The sequence below is a fragment of the Poecilia mexicana genome, unplaced genomic scaffold, assembly GCF_051168715.1.
Source record: "Poecilia mexicana isolate PSO_F unplaced genomic scaffold, ASM5116871v1 scaffold_10, whole genome shotgun sequence".
NCBI classification, from domain to species: domain Eukaryota; kingdom Metazoa; phylum Chordata; class Actinopteri; order Cyprinodontiformes; family Poeciliidae; genus Poecilia; species Poecilia mexicana.
The window spans coordinates 23,696,697-23,714,780 of record NW_028263379.1 but is presented as its reverse complement, the minus strand read 5'-3'; the positions used below and the strand labels follow the sequence as shown (position 1 = coordinate 23,714,780).

At 41.5% G+C, this 18,084-nt stretch overlaps 1 protein-coding gene across 3 annotated transcripts; it reads right to left on the bottom strand.

The window, feature by feature from the left end:
* Nucleotides 1-5: 5 nt before the first annotated feature.
* eda (ectodysplasin A) lies at nt 6-17,674 on the bottom strand. 3 transcript variants are annotated; one of them, XM_015006590.2, is made up of 8 exons: nt 16,643-17,674; nt 9,613-9,715; nt 6,304-6,342; nt 4,884-5,048; nt 4,524-4,552; nt 4,357-4,408; nt 1,978-2,102; nt 6-1,721 (listed from the first exon to the last, which is right to left on the bottom strand). In XM_015006590.2, exons 1-8 carry the CDS (start codon nt 16,967-16,969, stop codon nt 1,458-1,460), a joined length of 1,104 nt encoding a protein of 367 aa, XP_014862076.1. In that variant the 5' UTR covers nt 16,970-17,674; the 3' UTR covers nt 6-1,457. The 3 variants fall into 3 exon arrangements, with proteins under 3 accessions (XP_014862076.1, XP_014862077.1, XP_014862075.1); XM_015006591.2 differs by having other exon boundaries at nt 1,972-2,102; nt 4,893-5,048; XM_015006589.2 differs by having other exon boundaries at nt 1,972-2,102; nt 16,643-17,673.
* Nucleotides 17,675-18,084: the final 410 nt, after the last annotated feature.

Here is an 18,084-nt window from a genome sequence, read left to right as displayed (position 1 = left end):
CGCACTTAGGCAGAAAATGAAAACATTTTAATCCATCAATCAACTCCATTTACAAAAGTATATTCCATTTTATATACATTATGTACAAGCATGTATTAACAACTTGTTTCTCTACATGGATTCAGTCATAAAGTAACTAAACAAAAGCACTGGGAGACATATCACTGGTATTTTGCAGGGATGCTGTAGTGCAAATGTGCGCAAAAAAAAAATATATATATATACATATATAGTGCTGTTGCTCTTTGAATACCTTCCTCTGTCCTTGCATCTCGTGGAGTTTTCAACTCCTCCTTCCATGACTTATAGAAAAGGCTTAAATAATAGAAATAGGAACTAAATCATGAGAGAAACAGTGCCTCGCTAAAGTACCTTTTTTTATATCTTACCACAATACAATCACACACTTTTAAGGGGTTTTTTTTTTGCAATTGGAAGTTTATTTGATGGCCTTAGAAAAAGAGCTGAGAAATGGAAGGAAAATTACACAACGGATTTAAACTTTACTAATAAAAATATAAAAATGTCATGTCATCCCAACGGCAATATCATGTTGAAGGATTTTTTTCTTTTTTCCCCCACCAGCAGGAACAGAACAACTGGTCAGAGTTGATTGGACGCCAGCTAAAGCCAAGAACAAAGCGATTCTGAAAGACAGTTAGTTAGTAAGCAGAGGTTCAATTTTTATCAAGATGATCCCAAACAAAGCAAGAGCTCCAATGGAACGGTCTGGATCAAAGCATATTCATGCCAAATGCATAAATGAGCCAAAGGCCAAACTTATATCCAATTGAGACGCAGTGGCAACTTAAAATCTGTTATTTACAGATGGTCTCCATTCAATCTGTGAGATTGATGAGTTCTGCAAAGTCAAAGTCAAAGTAGCTAACATTTTAAAGCTGGTAGAGACATTTCAGGTTTTTATTTGTAAAAAAAAAAAAATGCTAACTTTATTTTCCTTCCACTTCAGATCTAAGGACATCTTTATGTTGGTGTATTGCATAAAATGTTCATAAAATATATTCATGTTTGTGGCTGTGATGTGATGAAAGATTTGAGGAGTGTGAATCATGAATAAATTTGCAAGGCACTATCACTGTTTTTTTTTTTTTGTCATTGTTCAACAGCACTTAAAAGTACGTAATTACTAAGTACCTATCAGCACAGTGTCCTTCCTTGTTATAAAGAGAGCTGCTGCGCGTCGAGGGTGACTATAAATAGAGATTTTGAAGTTTGACGAGGATATTTGGTTCCAAAAGGCGTATCTCTGCACAGATTCATGAGGAAGGGAAGTATTTGAAGTGTTCAGAGTCCTTTTTTTTTTCTTAAAGGCAAACGTTTGAAAGTGAACAAAAGTCACCAAAGCTCGCCGAGTGTCCTCTAGACATTGGCCTTGAAATGAACCCAGCAATCCCACATCAGGCAGGACGAAACAAGACAGCAGACGGCGAGTGCGGTTAACCGTTCTGTCCAGCAGATGGAGCCTCTCCGAGCCTGACGCTGCCCAGGAAGGTGGTGTGATTGGTCATGTTTATGAGCGTGTACTCGTGGGCTATGCGTATGGAGATCTTCTGGCCCGAGCGCAGCAGGCTCACGCCTGCCGTGTAGCAGGTGTTGAACTTGCGCTGGCCTGTCTCGATGCTGCACGTGCAGCGCAGGAACGGGCTGGAGTCCACCATCACGTCATAGCTGGCAATGTCGGTGAAGTTGAGGTAGTACACCTGGTGAGAAAAGAAAGGAGATCCGCACGAGACTGAGAGGGGTAATCTAAACGAGGGCGGCGTGAGCATTTAGGGGGTTCTCTGAGAGCCTGAGCGGCAGCAGAAGCACGACTTCCAGAGCTGCACACTGAGCCACAGAGGGAAGAGAATGACTCAGACATTAACAAAGCAGGCAGGGTTTCTTTTAAGATCAGCTGCCAGCTCTTTTCGACTGTAATTTTAAAGGAGTTACGTCAAGGACCGTACTCACTTCTACCTGACTATATATGAAGTAGACACCGTCCAGCAGCACCACCAGCTCTCCGGTGCGAGGGTTCATCCTGAACACGTCTTTATTGATGGACACCATCTTCCAGTTCTTGAGGACGCCTTGAGACAGATCTAAACATGTCACAACAAACACAGGGCGAGACAAACGGTCAACATAAACAACTCGTGGCGATGTTTTAACGAAAAACAGATCTTGGCACTGACAGAATATAAACCTGCTTAATGATCCTTGTGCTCCGTCTTAGGAGAAGGACTGAGGTAGCATGCGAGCCGTTCAGTCCTGACGTCAGGCCACATGGCTCTGACATTTAACGCAGGCTTACATGTGTTGAATGAACATGAAACGGCAGTGAGATTACAGTTAGGCCGCTATCGTCCTGCACAATGTTAAAGTCGCGGAATCACACATTTCTCCAGCTGGAAAATTTACTCTCTCATTTCACAGCAGCTCTGACGTTCATCCTTCGCAATTCAACTGAATAAGAAATAAATTTGTGTAAAGGACCAAAAATGAAACAATGAGATTTGTTTGAATATTGTGAGCAATCAGTCTTCGTTGGTGGCGGTCTGTGAGCGCCTCACTCCTTCACTTGGCAGCGTTCAGTCCCTCCAGGAAGTCGTGATGTCGAAACTTGACGCAAATGACCTCATCGTTCACAAATTCACTTCTCTGCAAATCTTTCCGAGCAAGTTAACGTTTTCTGTCTTTTCTTCTTTTCTAACCAATCACTGCAGCTCGGCTGTATTTTGTCCAATAGCCTTAGCCCACTTCTAATTTAACCTCATGTTTCATGATATCTTGTGAAGGTCGAACCTGATGGATGAAAGCATGTGATGCTAAACGGTAACATTTTCCTTTTTTTTTTTTTTTTTTTTTTGCAAAAGCCTTTGAGATATTTGTAGGATTTTCTTACACTGAATCTACAGTTCATGTTAACTTAATTGACCAATATGGAATTACACTTTTGGACTTTGACAACTCCCCAAAACATGATTTTATTATGAATTACGGGCGCTAGAATTACTTGAAAGTGTTATTTCCATTTTAATTATTAAATATGGCATAATATCGTCTTTTTTGGGGAAGTTATGTGCAGCAGTATCAATTATTTCTGTAAGACCACGCTATGGCAAAAATAAAGCTTTAAAAAAATTGCAACTCTGACTGCAGCTTTTTGAAAAAAGGCTCATCCGTACCAAAACCTGAATTTTCTTATTTTGTTGGACTTGGTTTGACACAGAAAAAATAAAAATCGCTCCTCATCTTTCTACCAAGGACCTGAAGACTTTGGGTCAAAGCTACTCATATCTTCATCCGTCTTGACGAAGCAAAATTTTCCAGCTAACCCCAGATCATGATACAACCATCACCATGTTTCACTTAGCATGACGTTCTTTTAGCGTTAAAATATTTGCCCAAGGTTTCAGTTCGTCTCCTTTAGATAATAAAGATTCCCCACACGGTTTGAGAGGTTTTAGTCAGACGTGGATGTTTTCTTTGGACAAAAGAAAAAGGCTTCTCTCATGTAAAACTATTCCTTAGTCCAAACATATGGAGAATACATAAGACTGTTCTCACAAGGAAGCGTTCAGTGGAAATTCCTGCAGATTTCTTCGGTGCTGCGGTCCAGCAGCCTCCCTCGATATCTGTTGTGTAGCTTTAGTTTTAGAGAAACCCTCAGCTTTTGGAACCATTGTCCCTTTTTTTTCTCTCTCTAATAACTAAAGATTTTCTTTACTGTGCCAAGATACATTACTGTGGATTCTTACACTCTTGTCCTCACCAAAATCTTTGAACAATGAGATCCTTTGTAATCTTTCTGCGATGTATGCCTTTAGCTAGAGGTTGAAAATCAGGTCGACTTCATTTCAGTTTAGTTAGATTAGGTTATTTGACTATAATTGATCTTAGGTATGTGCCAAAGAATGGAAATGTGCTTCAACTAACTATCAGGTAAAGGACGGGCACTAATTTTGCAGTTTTTCCTTCTTAGTTAATTGGAACGCACTACATGGCCTGATATGTGTAAAAACATGAAATGATTTATTTCATTTTATTTTCTTACGTAGCACGAGCTTTACATTTTAACAGGAGCTTGTAGACGGTTCCATATTTCAACATAAAGACCATAATCCCCTCAGATGTGGCGTGCTGGATCTCTCGAGCGAACCATCAAAGGCGTGCCAACAATCTAAAGAAATGTCATTTGTTTTCTTGTAATTTCAATGTTTGGCAGGCCCGTCTGTTTGGTATAACTCCAAAATTGTGTGTTTGACAAACAGCAGTGACAGGGATAATTCGTGCTTATTGCTTCGTGTCAAACACGCTAGTATATCTCCGAGTGAGCATGTGCAAGGCACCCACCTTCCCTCACTTGGATTGTTGTTTCTTGTCCTTGTAAGTGAACCACTGCCGGCTGGAAAGAAAAGAACCCCAGGTGAATAATTTGCAAGGGGCGGGGGGCAGGCGGGCCCTCTCATTGACAAATATTTTTAGAATTAGATTTAATTCAATGAAGGGTGTACTCTTACCTGGAATTTCTTTGACTTATCAGAAACCCCTGCAACAATAAAAGACAGACATGATTTTTTTTTTTTTTTTTTAAACCCTGCAGTTCAATGCTGGAGAGAAACAAAAGGACGAGCGGTGATTAAACAAAACAAACACTGACATAGTTTAAGGATAAATCACTGCTATTCTGCACAATGTTTGACAACCTGAATCAGACAGCCTCATAGTGGAGGCAATGAGTTAATCAATTTTGACAACTTGAGCCCCCCTCTAGTGTGGGAAAGCGTAGATGTGCTGGGGGAGCACTGTAATCTAGGTGGAAAATCTCCGAGCTCTGTTTTCTCGGTTATCTCAGCGTAAGTTGCGCGGAGTCTTTGTACCTGCCGGACCTTGAGGGCCTGGAGGTCCCTGTGGCCCAGGGGGCCCGGGAGGTCCTACGGGCCCCACAACGTTGCTTCCAGGAATGCCGGGGATCCCAGGGATGCCCGGCGGGCCCTGTGGCCCCGGGGGACCCGGGAGACCAGGCGGTCCAGGCCTTTTCTTCGCTGTAGAGAGAGAAAGACGATAAAGTTACTTTTGTTGGAATCTAATCTGCGTGATCTTAAGAGACGTGGCGATATGAAGACGGGCCAGAGCCACGAAGGTTTTGATGGAGAGCATAAAACAAAATACACGCAAGTATGTTCATATTCCAAATACTCCATTTTGTCTCGTTACAACCACAAACCTCACTGTATTTACGAGGATTTTTTATGTGATAGATCAACCCAAACTTGTGTTTATTTGGAAGTGAAATAAAAAGCTGCATAGTTATTATTTTTTTTAAACAGTTAATAAAATAACTTCAAAGTGAATAAAGTTAAAAGTTCGAGTTTAATTGTGGACACGCGAAATCACTGAAACTCAGTCAGACTTTATTGAGAGTGTGAGTGGAGATGTTAATTTTCATGTCTTGCCAGATTTTTTAATAAGTTTCGTTGTGGGCATGGAACGTTGGGCTCTAGGTTTTCTGCCACGCAGACTTTGGCATGTTTCGCAAAAAGTTCACTTTTGGTCTCATTTGGCTAAAACTTCTTCTGCATGTTTATTCCAAGTTTCAACATAGCCTCTCTTAATTTTATGTATTTATTTATTTTTGCATGTGTCAAATGAAAAGCCGGACTTCTCATTGCTTTCTTTCAACAACTGCTTTCATCTTGGCACACTCTCACAAAAGGCCAGACGTGTGGCCCTGCGTAACTAAAGGTCGGTCCGTTGACAGATCCTCCCACCTGAGCTGTGGATGTCTGCAGCTCTTCCAGAGTTACTATGGTGACAGTTTCTCAGATTGCCAGGTCTTTCTGTTTATGTTGACGGCCTTTTTAACGTTACATTTGCAGTTGTCCACAGCTCTTTTAATTTTTTTTTTTTTTTTATGAAGAATTAGTCCAGTGAGATGCTAAAAGGTGGGGATGACGCCGGCTTTAAGCCTGCTGGAACCACTTAAAAAAAAAAAAAAAAATCCAAAAATGACCTATTCATGACCCCAGAGGTCATCACAGAACAACTCTATTTATACTAGAGTTAAATATTTACCAGTATTTAACTTACTGGTAAATATGTGTAGACTAGTAAGCTGATTAATTGGTTGTGCTGGATTTATTTAATAGTATCAAAGGAAAGATTGCTGAATACAAACGCATCCCACATTTTTCAGACATTTGTGTAAAAAAAGTTTGAAACAATCTAGTTTTCCTTCTAGTGTTACACTACTTTGTTTATCACATAAAATCCCAATAGACATCTTGCAAGGCACAGTACCTTTTTTCCTCTCTTTCCTCCTCTCCTTTCCATTTGATTCTGAAATAGTAAGAAAAAAAAAAAGAAAAAAAACAGCAGCATGATTATTCCCGAAATAGTTTCATGAACAATCACCGTCTTGGACAGCATCCCGAGCGTCCGCCTCGCAGGTATCCCATAATCGGGTTTACCAGATTCAGACGGTGCGCGGCGAAACCCACTGGAGTGGAGGTATGTCAGTCTGCGGTATCTCGTAGTGTAGTAATTTGTAAGTGCGGTTTCACCTCCTCTGTATGAACAAGTGCCGTAAGCATTCGCAGGCAGTGGAACTGGAGAAGATCATTAGAGAGATACTTTATCCTGCCAAAATCCTTTTTCTTTGAATTAGACCCAGATGGAGAACACAGATGAAAGTGTGTGTACATGTGTGCATGTGTTTGTTTAAGCATACATTCACAACCGGCAACCAACCCCCCCACCTACCCGATCCCCCCGCCCCCGTGCCCTGCGTCGCCGTTGTGTGCACGGACGCACACGTCCGGATCTTCGCCGGGGCATCGATGTCACTGCTCCGGAGTTAAAATGCGCGCGCGTACATATATGCTCAGCTGAGGAATCCTTTCAAAAAGCCCTTTTGTGCATGTTTACCATGTCATTAGAACTACAAAGGCCATTTAACCTCACAGTTTGAGTCCCCCCTCAAACATATGGGCCGGCGTTTCTCCCCTGGCTAAATGACTGGATGCATCCGCGTAGATTTCTCTTAATGAGCAGCCCTATCTGGAATCTGGTGCCCGTTAGAGGAGCGCTGCAGACACACACACACACACACACACGTGCAAAAAAAAAAAAAAAGAAAGAAAAAAGGACACACATACATAAATGCACACAAAACAGCACACATCTAAGGCTGAGATTACAAAAGCCTTTGTCTGTGCGCTCGGCGTAGAGGAAAGACCTGGGAATGATTAGTGTTTAGAGGCTCGGGACGTTACTGATTTATGTAGAAACTCTCAAAGGTGAGTTTTTTCTTCTAATTTAAACACAATCACTAAATTCCCCCGCCGCCGCCACACCCCAAGTATTCAGTGTCACGCCACAGACGCTGGAATGCCTTGTGATCATGGTGCACTTGTTGCACTCAGACATGAAACATCAAAGACTTTGCTTTTTTTTATTTGCATAGCTCAGATTCTAAACAAAAGCTAATTCAGACATACTGGCCATATGGCTTTTTTGTTGTTTTTTTTTTTCCTTCAATGGAGTTATTAGTTTACATAAATCAGCTTAAAATAACGAAAGCCATCAACACTGCTGATTATTATTCTAATATTCAGTTGTGCGATGATAGGTGCGAGCGACATTTGAGAGACTGTGTTATTTTGAGACCGAGGGAAATCGAGAGGATTTCACTGTCTGTTTCGAATTGGTGCAACCCTCCCAAAGCCCTTGTTGTCCTTGCTTGCTTTCCAAGTATTAATCAATCCCATTTCACTTAATGTTTTTGCTATAAAAGCACAGCCAAATGATGTGGTGGGGTCGCTTTGTAAAGTTAGCACAAAGAAGTTTAAAGAAAAAAAAACTAAAATAATTCATTTCACAGAGAAGTGAGAAGCCATTAACATCCAGTTTTCGGAATTTAGGAGCCGTAATCCCAACATGAGCCCTTTATTTACACAGTAACCGAACCCCGTTACTACAGAAACAATTGCTCAATAGTCAAGTCAGCAGGTGCAATGCAGTCAACAAGAGTGGACTAATCCAGAGGACAGCATCTGCTGGTTTTCCTGTGAAAGGATTTGACTGTTAATCAGAAGTTCAAGTATTACAAAAAAAAAAAAAAAAAAAAAAAAAAAAACTCAAACCCATTACTTTATATTCAATAAAAAACATAAGAACTCCTAACATATTTGTTTTGTGATTTCACCCCTACATTCAGATGCACTTATTTATTTTTTTTTTTTTTAAAGTTTCCCAAAAGTGAGATAAAAGCTGGAGAAACCTTGAAGATTATATTTCATTCATTTTCTGCTGGATTCAAAACTGAACTGTTACTTCTTAAAAGCAACATACAGCACTTGGTGTTTGTTATAGTCCAAGATAGGGATGTATAATTTGGAAATTTTTACATCTGGAACCATTCCAAGATAATTAACCCTGGAGGCTGGCCCTTAAAGCATCAGTGTTTATATCAATATATACATGTGTATAGTATTTTACATATTTGTTAAAACTATCATTATGTTCTGAAAGCATAATGAGCTTCTCTTCCTTCTCCCTACGCAGAGAAGGGAGAAGGCTGTCAAGTCCACAAATAAGCTGCTCCATCAGAAATAAAACAAAACATTCACAGTCAGGCGCAGCATCTTAGTGCTGTCAATCATCCTTGTGTACGTGCTGCTCACACGCTCCCGCTTTCTCTCTGCTGTGCTACAGCTTCTTCTCGTCAGCAGAGTCCGTCATGAATGCTCAGGTTAGCAAGCATGGCCACCGCTTTAATAGAGATTTTAAATATAGTCGAGGAAAGCACGTTCTGGCACAGCGTTGACTAAAACAACCAGACTTAATGCCATTAATCTTGAGCAAATTAATGTTATTCAAATCACATGCACATGGTCTACTGCGTATTGTTGGGGTTTGGAGCCAAATGTCGCCACATTTCTTCCTCACATAGACACAGCTTTATAAACTAATGCTACAACTGTGACGACATTTAGATGTCTTTACTTTAAGGGAGCAAAATAAAAAGCTATCTATTTAAAAAGTCTGAATGTGCTCTCCCCCCATTGTCCATACTTGAATAATGTTATTGATATTCCTATTTTGTTCTTTTAACAACGAAAGAACTGAATGACCAGTAAAATAATTCAATTTTGATAAAGTTTTGCAAATAAATACATCTGTTGAAACCTTTTTTAATGGCATTATTTTCCATGGATCTTTGCCTATGACAAACGATACGTTTATGTTTATGTTGGCCAACGACAGGGGTAAGAGCACATTGCATAAAATTGGCCACGATTTTCATTGAATTCCAACAAGGTTCCAATTTGAAATGATTTCCAAATGTTCATGGCTCACCTTCCCAAGAAGATTTACTGTAAACATCCCTCCCATTTGCAAAATTAGTGCTATAAATATGTTTGGAAGGTCAGACCTCAAAGTAATTTGGAAATTGTTATCAACCAGGGAAAGGCCTAATTGGTGCACCTCTAGTAGTTAATCTACAGGCGGAAAATGACAAGGTGGGAAACGCAGCATCCGATTACAGCTTCTTTGTAAGGGTGTGGATGAATTAAAAAAAAAAAGAAAAAAAAAAACGCCTCACACCTGTTTCTGTTTCCCTGGCAGGACTCCTTTTTGCTCGTCGCGTTCTTCCTCTGCTGTCTTTTGTGCCGTGGAAGTCGTCGTCGCCTCTGTAGAGGAACCTCTCCTGAAGGGGACACAGGGAGGGTAAGGGAAAATTTAGGAGTGGAAAATTGCCCAGAACTCAAAACGTGCAACAAGCGTCAAAACAAAAGAGCCCTGAATCGAACAGCTGTGAATATCAATAGCAGCAATGCCATCTGGGATGAAGTCAACAGAAAATAAAGGAAAAACAATCCAGGGTTTTGAGAGGGAAACACACGTTACAAGTATTGACTCTATTCTTGGCATATAATGTTTGCACAGAAACAACTTGGGGCATTTAAAAAGACGCGAGCCGAGACATTCACCTGTGGCCAAGTCATTGTCTGGCCCAGTACGGGCGGTAATTTATCCCGTAACCCGAGTCGTTTCTGTCTGTGTCTGAACTCGTCACCTGGCCACGGACGCTCTAAAATTCACCTTTTTTTTTTCTTTTTCAACACAAAAGGAGGACATGAGGTGGGGTTAATTCGAGAGCAACACCTATTCATGCGCACCTGGTCCCGGCCTATTCACTGGTGACATGAATAACCAAAATTAAAAAAAAAAAAAAAGTCCAAGAAACAGATCTGGTGTGGCTGATTTAAGATCCGTAAATCAATTTTCCCCACTGCTCTCTTTTTATATGACCTACATATTGGTGTGCTGATCAGGGTCAGACTGTCCTGAAACCTGGCACCAAAAACATACCAAACCACCATTCAGACTTTATTTTATCGTATCTTACAATGTGTACGTATATTTCTTTTCATGTGCAGCATCACACATGCCCTTTATTTCCACCTGTGCAACATTTAATGTTTGAGTTTCACATGTCAGATCAACAAAAGACGGACATATTTGTCAAATGGCAAGAAAATGATACATATTTTTTATTTCTTTATAATGTTAGTGCTGTACACTATACCACAATTATTTTGTCAGTGAAATATGAATCTCACAATGGAGGGCTGAAGGTCACAGTGAATGAAGAACAACAGAAAACCCTTAGGGGACTGATCACATAAAAAAAAATATTTAAATATTGCTCACTATACATGTAAAATATTTTAGAAACTATAAGCAGCTTTTATTTTTTTCTTTTTCACGGTTTTATATGCCATGTGTCAGGCTACAACATAAAATCTTAATAAAACACATCGAGGTTTGCGTTTTTCAAGATGGTAAAATGAGAAATATTTCTAAAAGTTCAGTCACGAAGCCCCGACAACCCGATATCGCCCCCTTTCCGAAGCAGCGTGAACTCCCAGTGCCTCCCCAGTGTGGTTTTAAACCAAAACCACTGACAGACCATAAGAAGACAGACACAAGAAGTTATGCTTCTAGTTTTCTATACCTCTTTTCAGATGTGGGAACACCCACCCTCCCGAATGCCTTCCCTGAAGCGAGCGATGAGCTGAATCATGTCGAACACCTCCCCAGCCGGCTCAGAGTGCAGTTAACATCTACGTCCCTGACCAGCTGCCAGCTACGTCCGACCTTACGAGGCCCGGGAAATCCAGAACCGAAGAACGAGCGCAAGTTGGAACAGTTTACGGACAACACAGCCGCTCCAGATGTTCCTTGGGAGCAGAAACGTTTGCTGTTCATTTGGCGTGCAGGTGCCTCCACATCTCTTCTCCAGCTGTTGGTGTGTAAAAGAACGAGGCTGGGTGGAGAGGAGGGGGGTATCTCAAAAGTATTCTTGGTGTGTATGTTCAGCCATATGGCTTTACACTTTCGTCTGTTCTGACAGCCAAACATGATCTCGCAGCCAATTTCTGGCCCGAGATTAAGGGCCCGGCAGGACGACGAAAGACAAACAAGCAGCCTGCGAGGCTACTACCAAACCGGTGCAGCTGACAGATGAAGGCAAAAGAGCGGGGAAGAAAAATTAATTTTAAGCTAAAAGCTCCCATTAAAGTGCCATGCGGAATGGTTTCACACTCTCGCTTGCTTGGTTTCACATCATTACAACATTTGCAGCCCTCATCGTCTTCAAAAGCACGCCGAGTTACAGTAAATCAGGATGACAACGTGTTGGTATGTATGCCAAGTGCCAACTATTGAGTAAACCATTCTTTTTCGGCACAAAGGGAAAATGCAATTAATTAGAGGGCTTTCAAATCTTCAAAGTGAGGGGGGTTGCTGTTGCGAGCCGTGGACGCGATTCCCTGTTGCTTCGTGAGGATATGACTAAAATTCAGTCACCCCAGGCTGTGTAATTTTGCTATTACAGGATTGCTCCTTTCGCTTTAATTAGCACCACTCCAAAAGCCTGTATGCTTGCCAGCACTTTTAGACATCAGATTTCCTACATATTTATGACGACTAAAGACAACAAGTAGATTCTCCTTTATATTTTACTGCACTAAATATCCATCCTGGTTGCGGCATAGATATGCGAAACCCAATAGCGCTTAAGAATGTGAGGTTACAAAGTTGAGGAGGTGAAACCGAGGCCTGGTGGCTGATGTTGCATGTCGGGTGCCCATCACCGCTGTGCAGGCATTACTAACCCCAGTGGCATGCATCCTCCCGAGAGCCGACGGCTCGTGATACTCCTGTGATTCAAGCGATCGAATTTGACGATGACAGCGTGTTTTCTTTTAAAACACCACGCACAAAAAGGGCGGCCTCCCCGTCTTAAACGCTTTCTCTCCATGTGTCTCAAACCATAACCCGGGTAATTCAATAACGGTAAGCATACACTATGAAGTTCAACATGAGGGAAATGTAGCCCGTCAGCAGCCAATCACCCCTCGGACTGTTGCAACACTTGCTGGCGGAGAGATTCCTCACTCGAACGCGTCGAGAATTTATTATTTTGGTTGATGTTTGCGACGACTCTGGACTCAATCTGTCTGCGCCATCTGCCTGTCAGGACGATTCAGGCTGTGTGCGTTTATGCGTTTGCCTCCTCACATCGCCGATGTTTTAACCTCCTATTGGGCTTTTACGACGGCTCATTTATTTATGCACGATATCCGAGTGAACAATCACAATACTTGCTGTTTTAGCTATCGGCAGCAAATTACAATCAAAGAGGGTCAAAGCCCACCCGGCGCCTCGACGCTGATCGCAAGTAAGGACTTTTGAGTTTGATTCCCATCAAACTAGCTTTTTTTTTTTTTAATAGCCATTAACCAGACTCCAGATGTTTCAGCATGTGCTCTCTCTGAGACTTTGAAGGCACAGATCAGAGCACAGAATTATTTCATATAACAGAAGGCCCAAGAAGAAAACATGAGCCGAGCTAACACGATCAAATAATCCTTAGATCACACTTTAATACATTTCTCTGGCTGATGTCAGGTGGACAAAGGCACAACATGCTCAAACCCCACATCTCGCTGCCATCATAGATATTAGCGCTGTACACACCTGGACGGAGGTTGTTTTGTTTTTACTGTTGGGAACTGAGCAGATCTGCGAAACAGCTGGAATTTACTGCCTTGCTCAAGGGCATTACCAACAGCGAGGTGGAGGTGAGGACTGTTAAGATCACTTCCCAGACCCAGATCATAAATCGCCAGCTCATCTGCTTGGATTAAGAGAGCAACTGGAAGGATTTGGTGAAACTGTGAAGTTTTTGAGTGGTTCTTAAGTTCTACCTGCAATCCGGAAACGGCTGCTTAGTTTTATGATTGTTTCTAAAAAAAAACAAAAAAAAAAAAAAACCTTAGAGATCTAAGCACTGCCATTCTTGTTAATGGTTGAGATTAATACTTTTCACTGACACGGAAAACTAAAGTCTGCTGGGTGTGACTTGCATTTATCATCATCAGTTCCATTTCTGCTTATACACACACAAGATTTTTGGTCTCTAATACCTATTAGTGGCTGCTTCCTTCTGACTGGATTTTCATCTTCTGGTTTACTACCAAGACTGACTGAGATAAGTCAAAACATCTACTCTAAGAGGAGGCAGCAGGTTATAGCCGACAAATATGCAATAAAGTGTGAATATTAGCCCTTATAAACAAGTTCAAAGAAATGCTCCTTTACCAACTTGAACCCACACAATGCCATTTCTTTTCTATTTACTACCATTTTGTGGCAGTGTACAAACAAATTCCTCTCTGAAGTATTCAAATTGTCTTTTGTCCTTTCCTACTGCCTCCAAACAAACCGAAGTAAACAATGAATGTTCCTAAACTTTTATCGGTTTATTTCTATTACTACCTAGGTATTTTCTGATTAATTTTACAGGTAAATAATTATAAAAATAATAATTCTACATTCTAGAAAATGACCTAAAATCATCTGTTCTCTAAGTGGGTATGAAACCTTCTTTTAAGACGAGGTATAAATTGGTAATTAAACATTACTTGAGGCACAGCTACATTTCCTACAGAACTTTTCCTGAGTACAAAATGTCTAAAACTGCAAAAGTTATCAACTGTCCAAAGGGTGAAGTGACCTGGATCCATATATTTTTTTTTTACGGTTCAGTATTTCCATGGGTTATGGAGACAAACGCAGTTAACATTTATCCATCGTTTTCTATCAGAGCCATGGGGTGTTTAGCGGTCGGGTACACCATGGAGGGGCCTCTGGTTCATTACATGGCAAAACTACTAGTAGATATTGTACAATTTAATTCACTTATGTATTGTTTTAAAGCAGACATCTACTTTTATGAAATATGTAGCACGGAACGTCCGTTGGTGACACTTGGTAGATGGCTCCATCTAACACCAGAAGAAGTCTGCCAAAAAAGAAAAATGTCCAAAACTACGAAAAGTGAGAAACGTTGAAGGGACAACGTGGAGTTCTAGTCATTTTGTCCCTTCTCTACTTCTATGTTTGTAGTTTGGTCATACCCGACTTGTTAGTTGGCGTTTCTATATGAACCTAGCGTTCACTTGTATCCATATTGACGTAAATTAACTTTCCATAATCTACTCGTGGTCTGTTTTATGCAAAGTTAATTATGTGAGCTCATATAGAGTCCTTTTGGGTCGTTATCTGTCATAATGCACATGAGGAACCAGAACCAAAATTAAAACGGGATAATAGTTAACCTAAGTTTTCAGAAAGCAACATACAATAAAATCAAATTATGGGTGAAATATGAACATTTATCAGCAATTTATCATTATAATTATTGGAAGAACCTGTTCACAAAGTATATAAGTGCAAAATGGTTTAGTTATAGACACAAAAAGGCAACGTACATATGTGAAATAGGGGTATGATATGGTAAAGAAGTAAACTGACCAGAGTAACACTTGACAAAAAAGGCAGAGATAACCCATTTCTGTTTTATCTGTTGACACCTACAGTAACAGTGGGATGTCAAGCAATCATTCTCTTCTCAGTTGGATACAAGAAGCTGCCAAGCAAGAAACAGCTCTTTTTTTTTTCCTTTGAAATTCTTTTGGATGCACTTGTTCATAGAAGCAAAATGGATTAGTTTCGCTAAGAAACTCTGCTGGAACCGATCAGACGCATGCTTCAAAATGTTTCCAAAGCCGTTTTACCATAATGAAGGCATCCATACTACCTGCCTTTCTCAAAACATAGGTTATACGCACAAAAAAACAAATCCTGGTTACACATGCTGTGAGGGACAGTTGAGTACCACTTGTTTTATGTTTGCCACATCAGATGTATGCTGATTGTTCTGCTACACTTGCCTGTATACCTGTACGTCACGTCAAATTTCAACCATTCCCGCTGAGGGGGCCCTTTGATGCAGATGTGTGTGAAGATTCCAATAAACATTTTTTAACTCTACAAGAGAGATTCTTCAAAGGAAGGGACTTGGGGGAAAGAAAAAAAAAGGCTAACAAGTGCGGCCTCAATGCCACATGCTCCTGTTTCTCCAACTATGTAAACTGTGGGACGTGTAATCAGAGTTGTTTAATGCAGACATCTGGCACGGACAGCATCACAGCACTGTTAAATATTTACAGCTGGGCCACAGTCTTTCACCTCATGAAGCATCACCATCTGGGCCGAATACCAGGCCCGTCTCACTCGGCTACAACAAGGGAAACAGCTACTATCTAAAATAAGCCAAGCAAAGAGACAGCTAAATAAATATCCCGAGCGCGTGAGAGAAAAATGTTATGGAGAAATCCCGATGCGAACGATGGATCTCATTAATGTTTCCTCCTGAGGAATAAATGTGTTTGCACTGGAAAACTTAAATCCCTCAGGGTGACAGCTACAGGTCCTGGCCAATGTCCCACACAGAGGATCGTTTTCTCCAGCGCAGAGCTTACACAACCGCTGACAAATGAGCAGGATTGAGACAGCAACGTAAAGTTGAGAGGTGCAACTTGGTACTTTTCGTGCTGATCAAATTAGGGAGTGGAGGAGTTGGAGTGGGGTGGGGGGGAGGGGGGGGGAGAGGCTGTTTGCCAAAGCCACAGACAACACAATGAGTGTTCAATCAAGCTGCTGCCAAAAGGGAAAACACATGTGAGACGGAGACTGGCTCTGCTCCAAGTACCAAGTGCCCCATCTAAGTCCTGATGAATTTACATCAGCCCTTGGGGCTTTGCACCTGCTGGTGATTCAGTTAATGTGCAGCCCACCTGCTCCAGCACACTCACTGACCCCCACCCCCTGTGCGTTTCCACCTGGGCGAAACTCTGAGCATCTAACTCTTTCTCTCTTTTTAGAAGAGGGGAAAAAAAGATGACAAACTGGAATAATGGATAAAATGTATGAGTTTATTGCAATATATTCTCCAATGGGAGATGCTTTATTGAGGCAGGGTAGATGGGTTTACCTGATTGATAGATGAGGGAATCAAATATTTCTCTCAACATACATCTCCCTGGGAACTGGGTTGACAACAAGCTGCTGACAGGATTCTCTGCACATGAAGTTGGCCAGTAAAACATGCCGAGGCCACAACGCGCACACACAACCTGACACCCTGACACAGAAACAGGAGCAATCAACCAGCCTCCGATAGAAGAAGCGTGCTGAATCTCATTACAGGTTTTCTTTTTACCTCTCGATCCTCTTCGCTGTGCCTGCTGCCGGTGTCCACTCGCGGGTGGCCGGGCGGCAGAACCCCCACCGGGTCATCCAGGTCAACCCCGGCGTGTGTCACCACGGAGTCCCGCTTCTGGTGGGTAATTTCCCTTTTCACCTCGGAGCGCAGGTCCAAATAGCAGACCAGGGTGACTGCGTGTAGGGTGAGCGACAGCAGGAATAATCCCAGAAAGACAGCGCTGCCGCTCCGACCCCTGCACTTCTTGCCGCACATGCAGGGAGCCCCCCTGGGCATCACCGTGTCCGGGAAGTCCTCCGCGGGTGAAGCGTCATCGCATGCCATTATCGGAGGGAGCGCGGGTCATATGCTCCTTATCTCGGCATAATCAGCTCGTCTTGTGGCGCGTCGAGCCGGGGCTATTCATTTACGTGAAGGCTCATAGGTGCAGCAGCAGCAGGTCGGCCGCAAACTTCTCCCAGGATCTGTAGTAACAATGGATGTCCCGCCCATCTCGGCTGTGATTGGTCCAGAGCGCTGACTAACCCAGACGGTCCGGGAACAGAGGCAGGGCGCTGGATTCAAAAGGGTCAGTGGTTGAGCGACACCTAATGGGCAATATTAGGTACTACAACACGTGTAGATGGGACGCTGTGAGAGAAAATAAAGAAGTAAGGAAAGAAAAAAAAAAGAACACCTGGATTTAACTAAGCCAGTGGTTCTCAGCATTTTTTAAGGGGAACCACCTTGGTAAAAGCTAACTTTCACATACAAATGTTTATAACGAAAGAAAGCAATTATTTAGGTATTCACAGACCAAAAAGGCAATATCTGCACTAAAAAGAAATTCTTATTATAAATAGAAAGAAAACATCAAAGAAAGCACATTCTCTGGTTCTTTGCTTTCTTGGATGTAAAAAAAACAAAACAAAAAACTATTTTACAATAGAACCACAATCTTTACAGACTAAAACATTTCTATTAGTCTAGTCTGTCATGTTATATTGTACTAATTGCTGGATGATTGGTTTACGCATGTCGCTGGATTGTAGTCATTTAGAGGATAGAGTACTCCCATGACAGGTCTTATTTGGGATTTCCATGTTCGCAGTGAAAAAAAAATCATAATATTTCCAGAAAGGCAGAATACTGTGAAGGGAAGTCAGATGTTTCTCAAAACCTCAAAACCCAAAATGGCTGCCCTGCATGAAGGACAGTGCAAAAGAAGAAGAAGAAAAAGACAATTTATTTTCCTGACTATTTGTAGCTCTTTAAGCTATTAATCCTTTAGGGAACGTGATGCTACAGTAATTTACATCACACTGGTTTCAAACTTTTAACTGCAATATCATTATGTTTGATATTGTTCTCAATTAGGAGGCAAGTAAAGCACAACAAGTGATCTTTCACACAGAAGATGGAAATACAGTATGAAGGGGAGAACCACCGATGATCTTCCT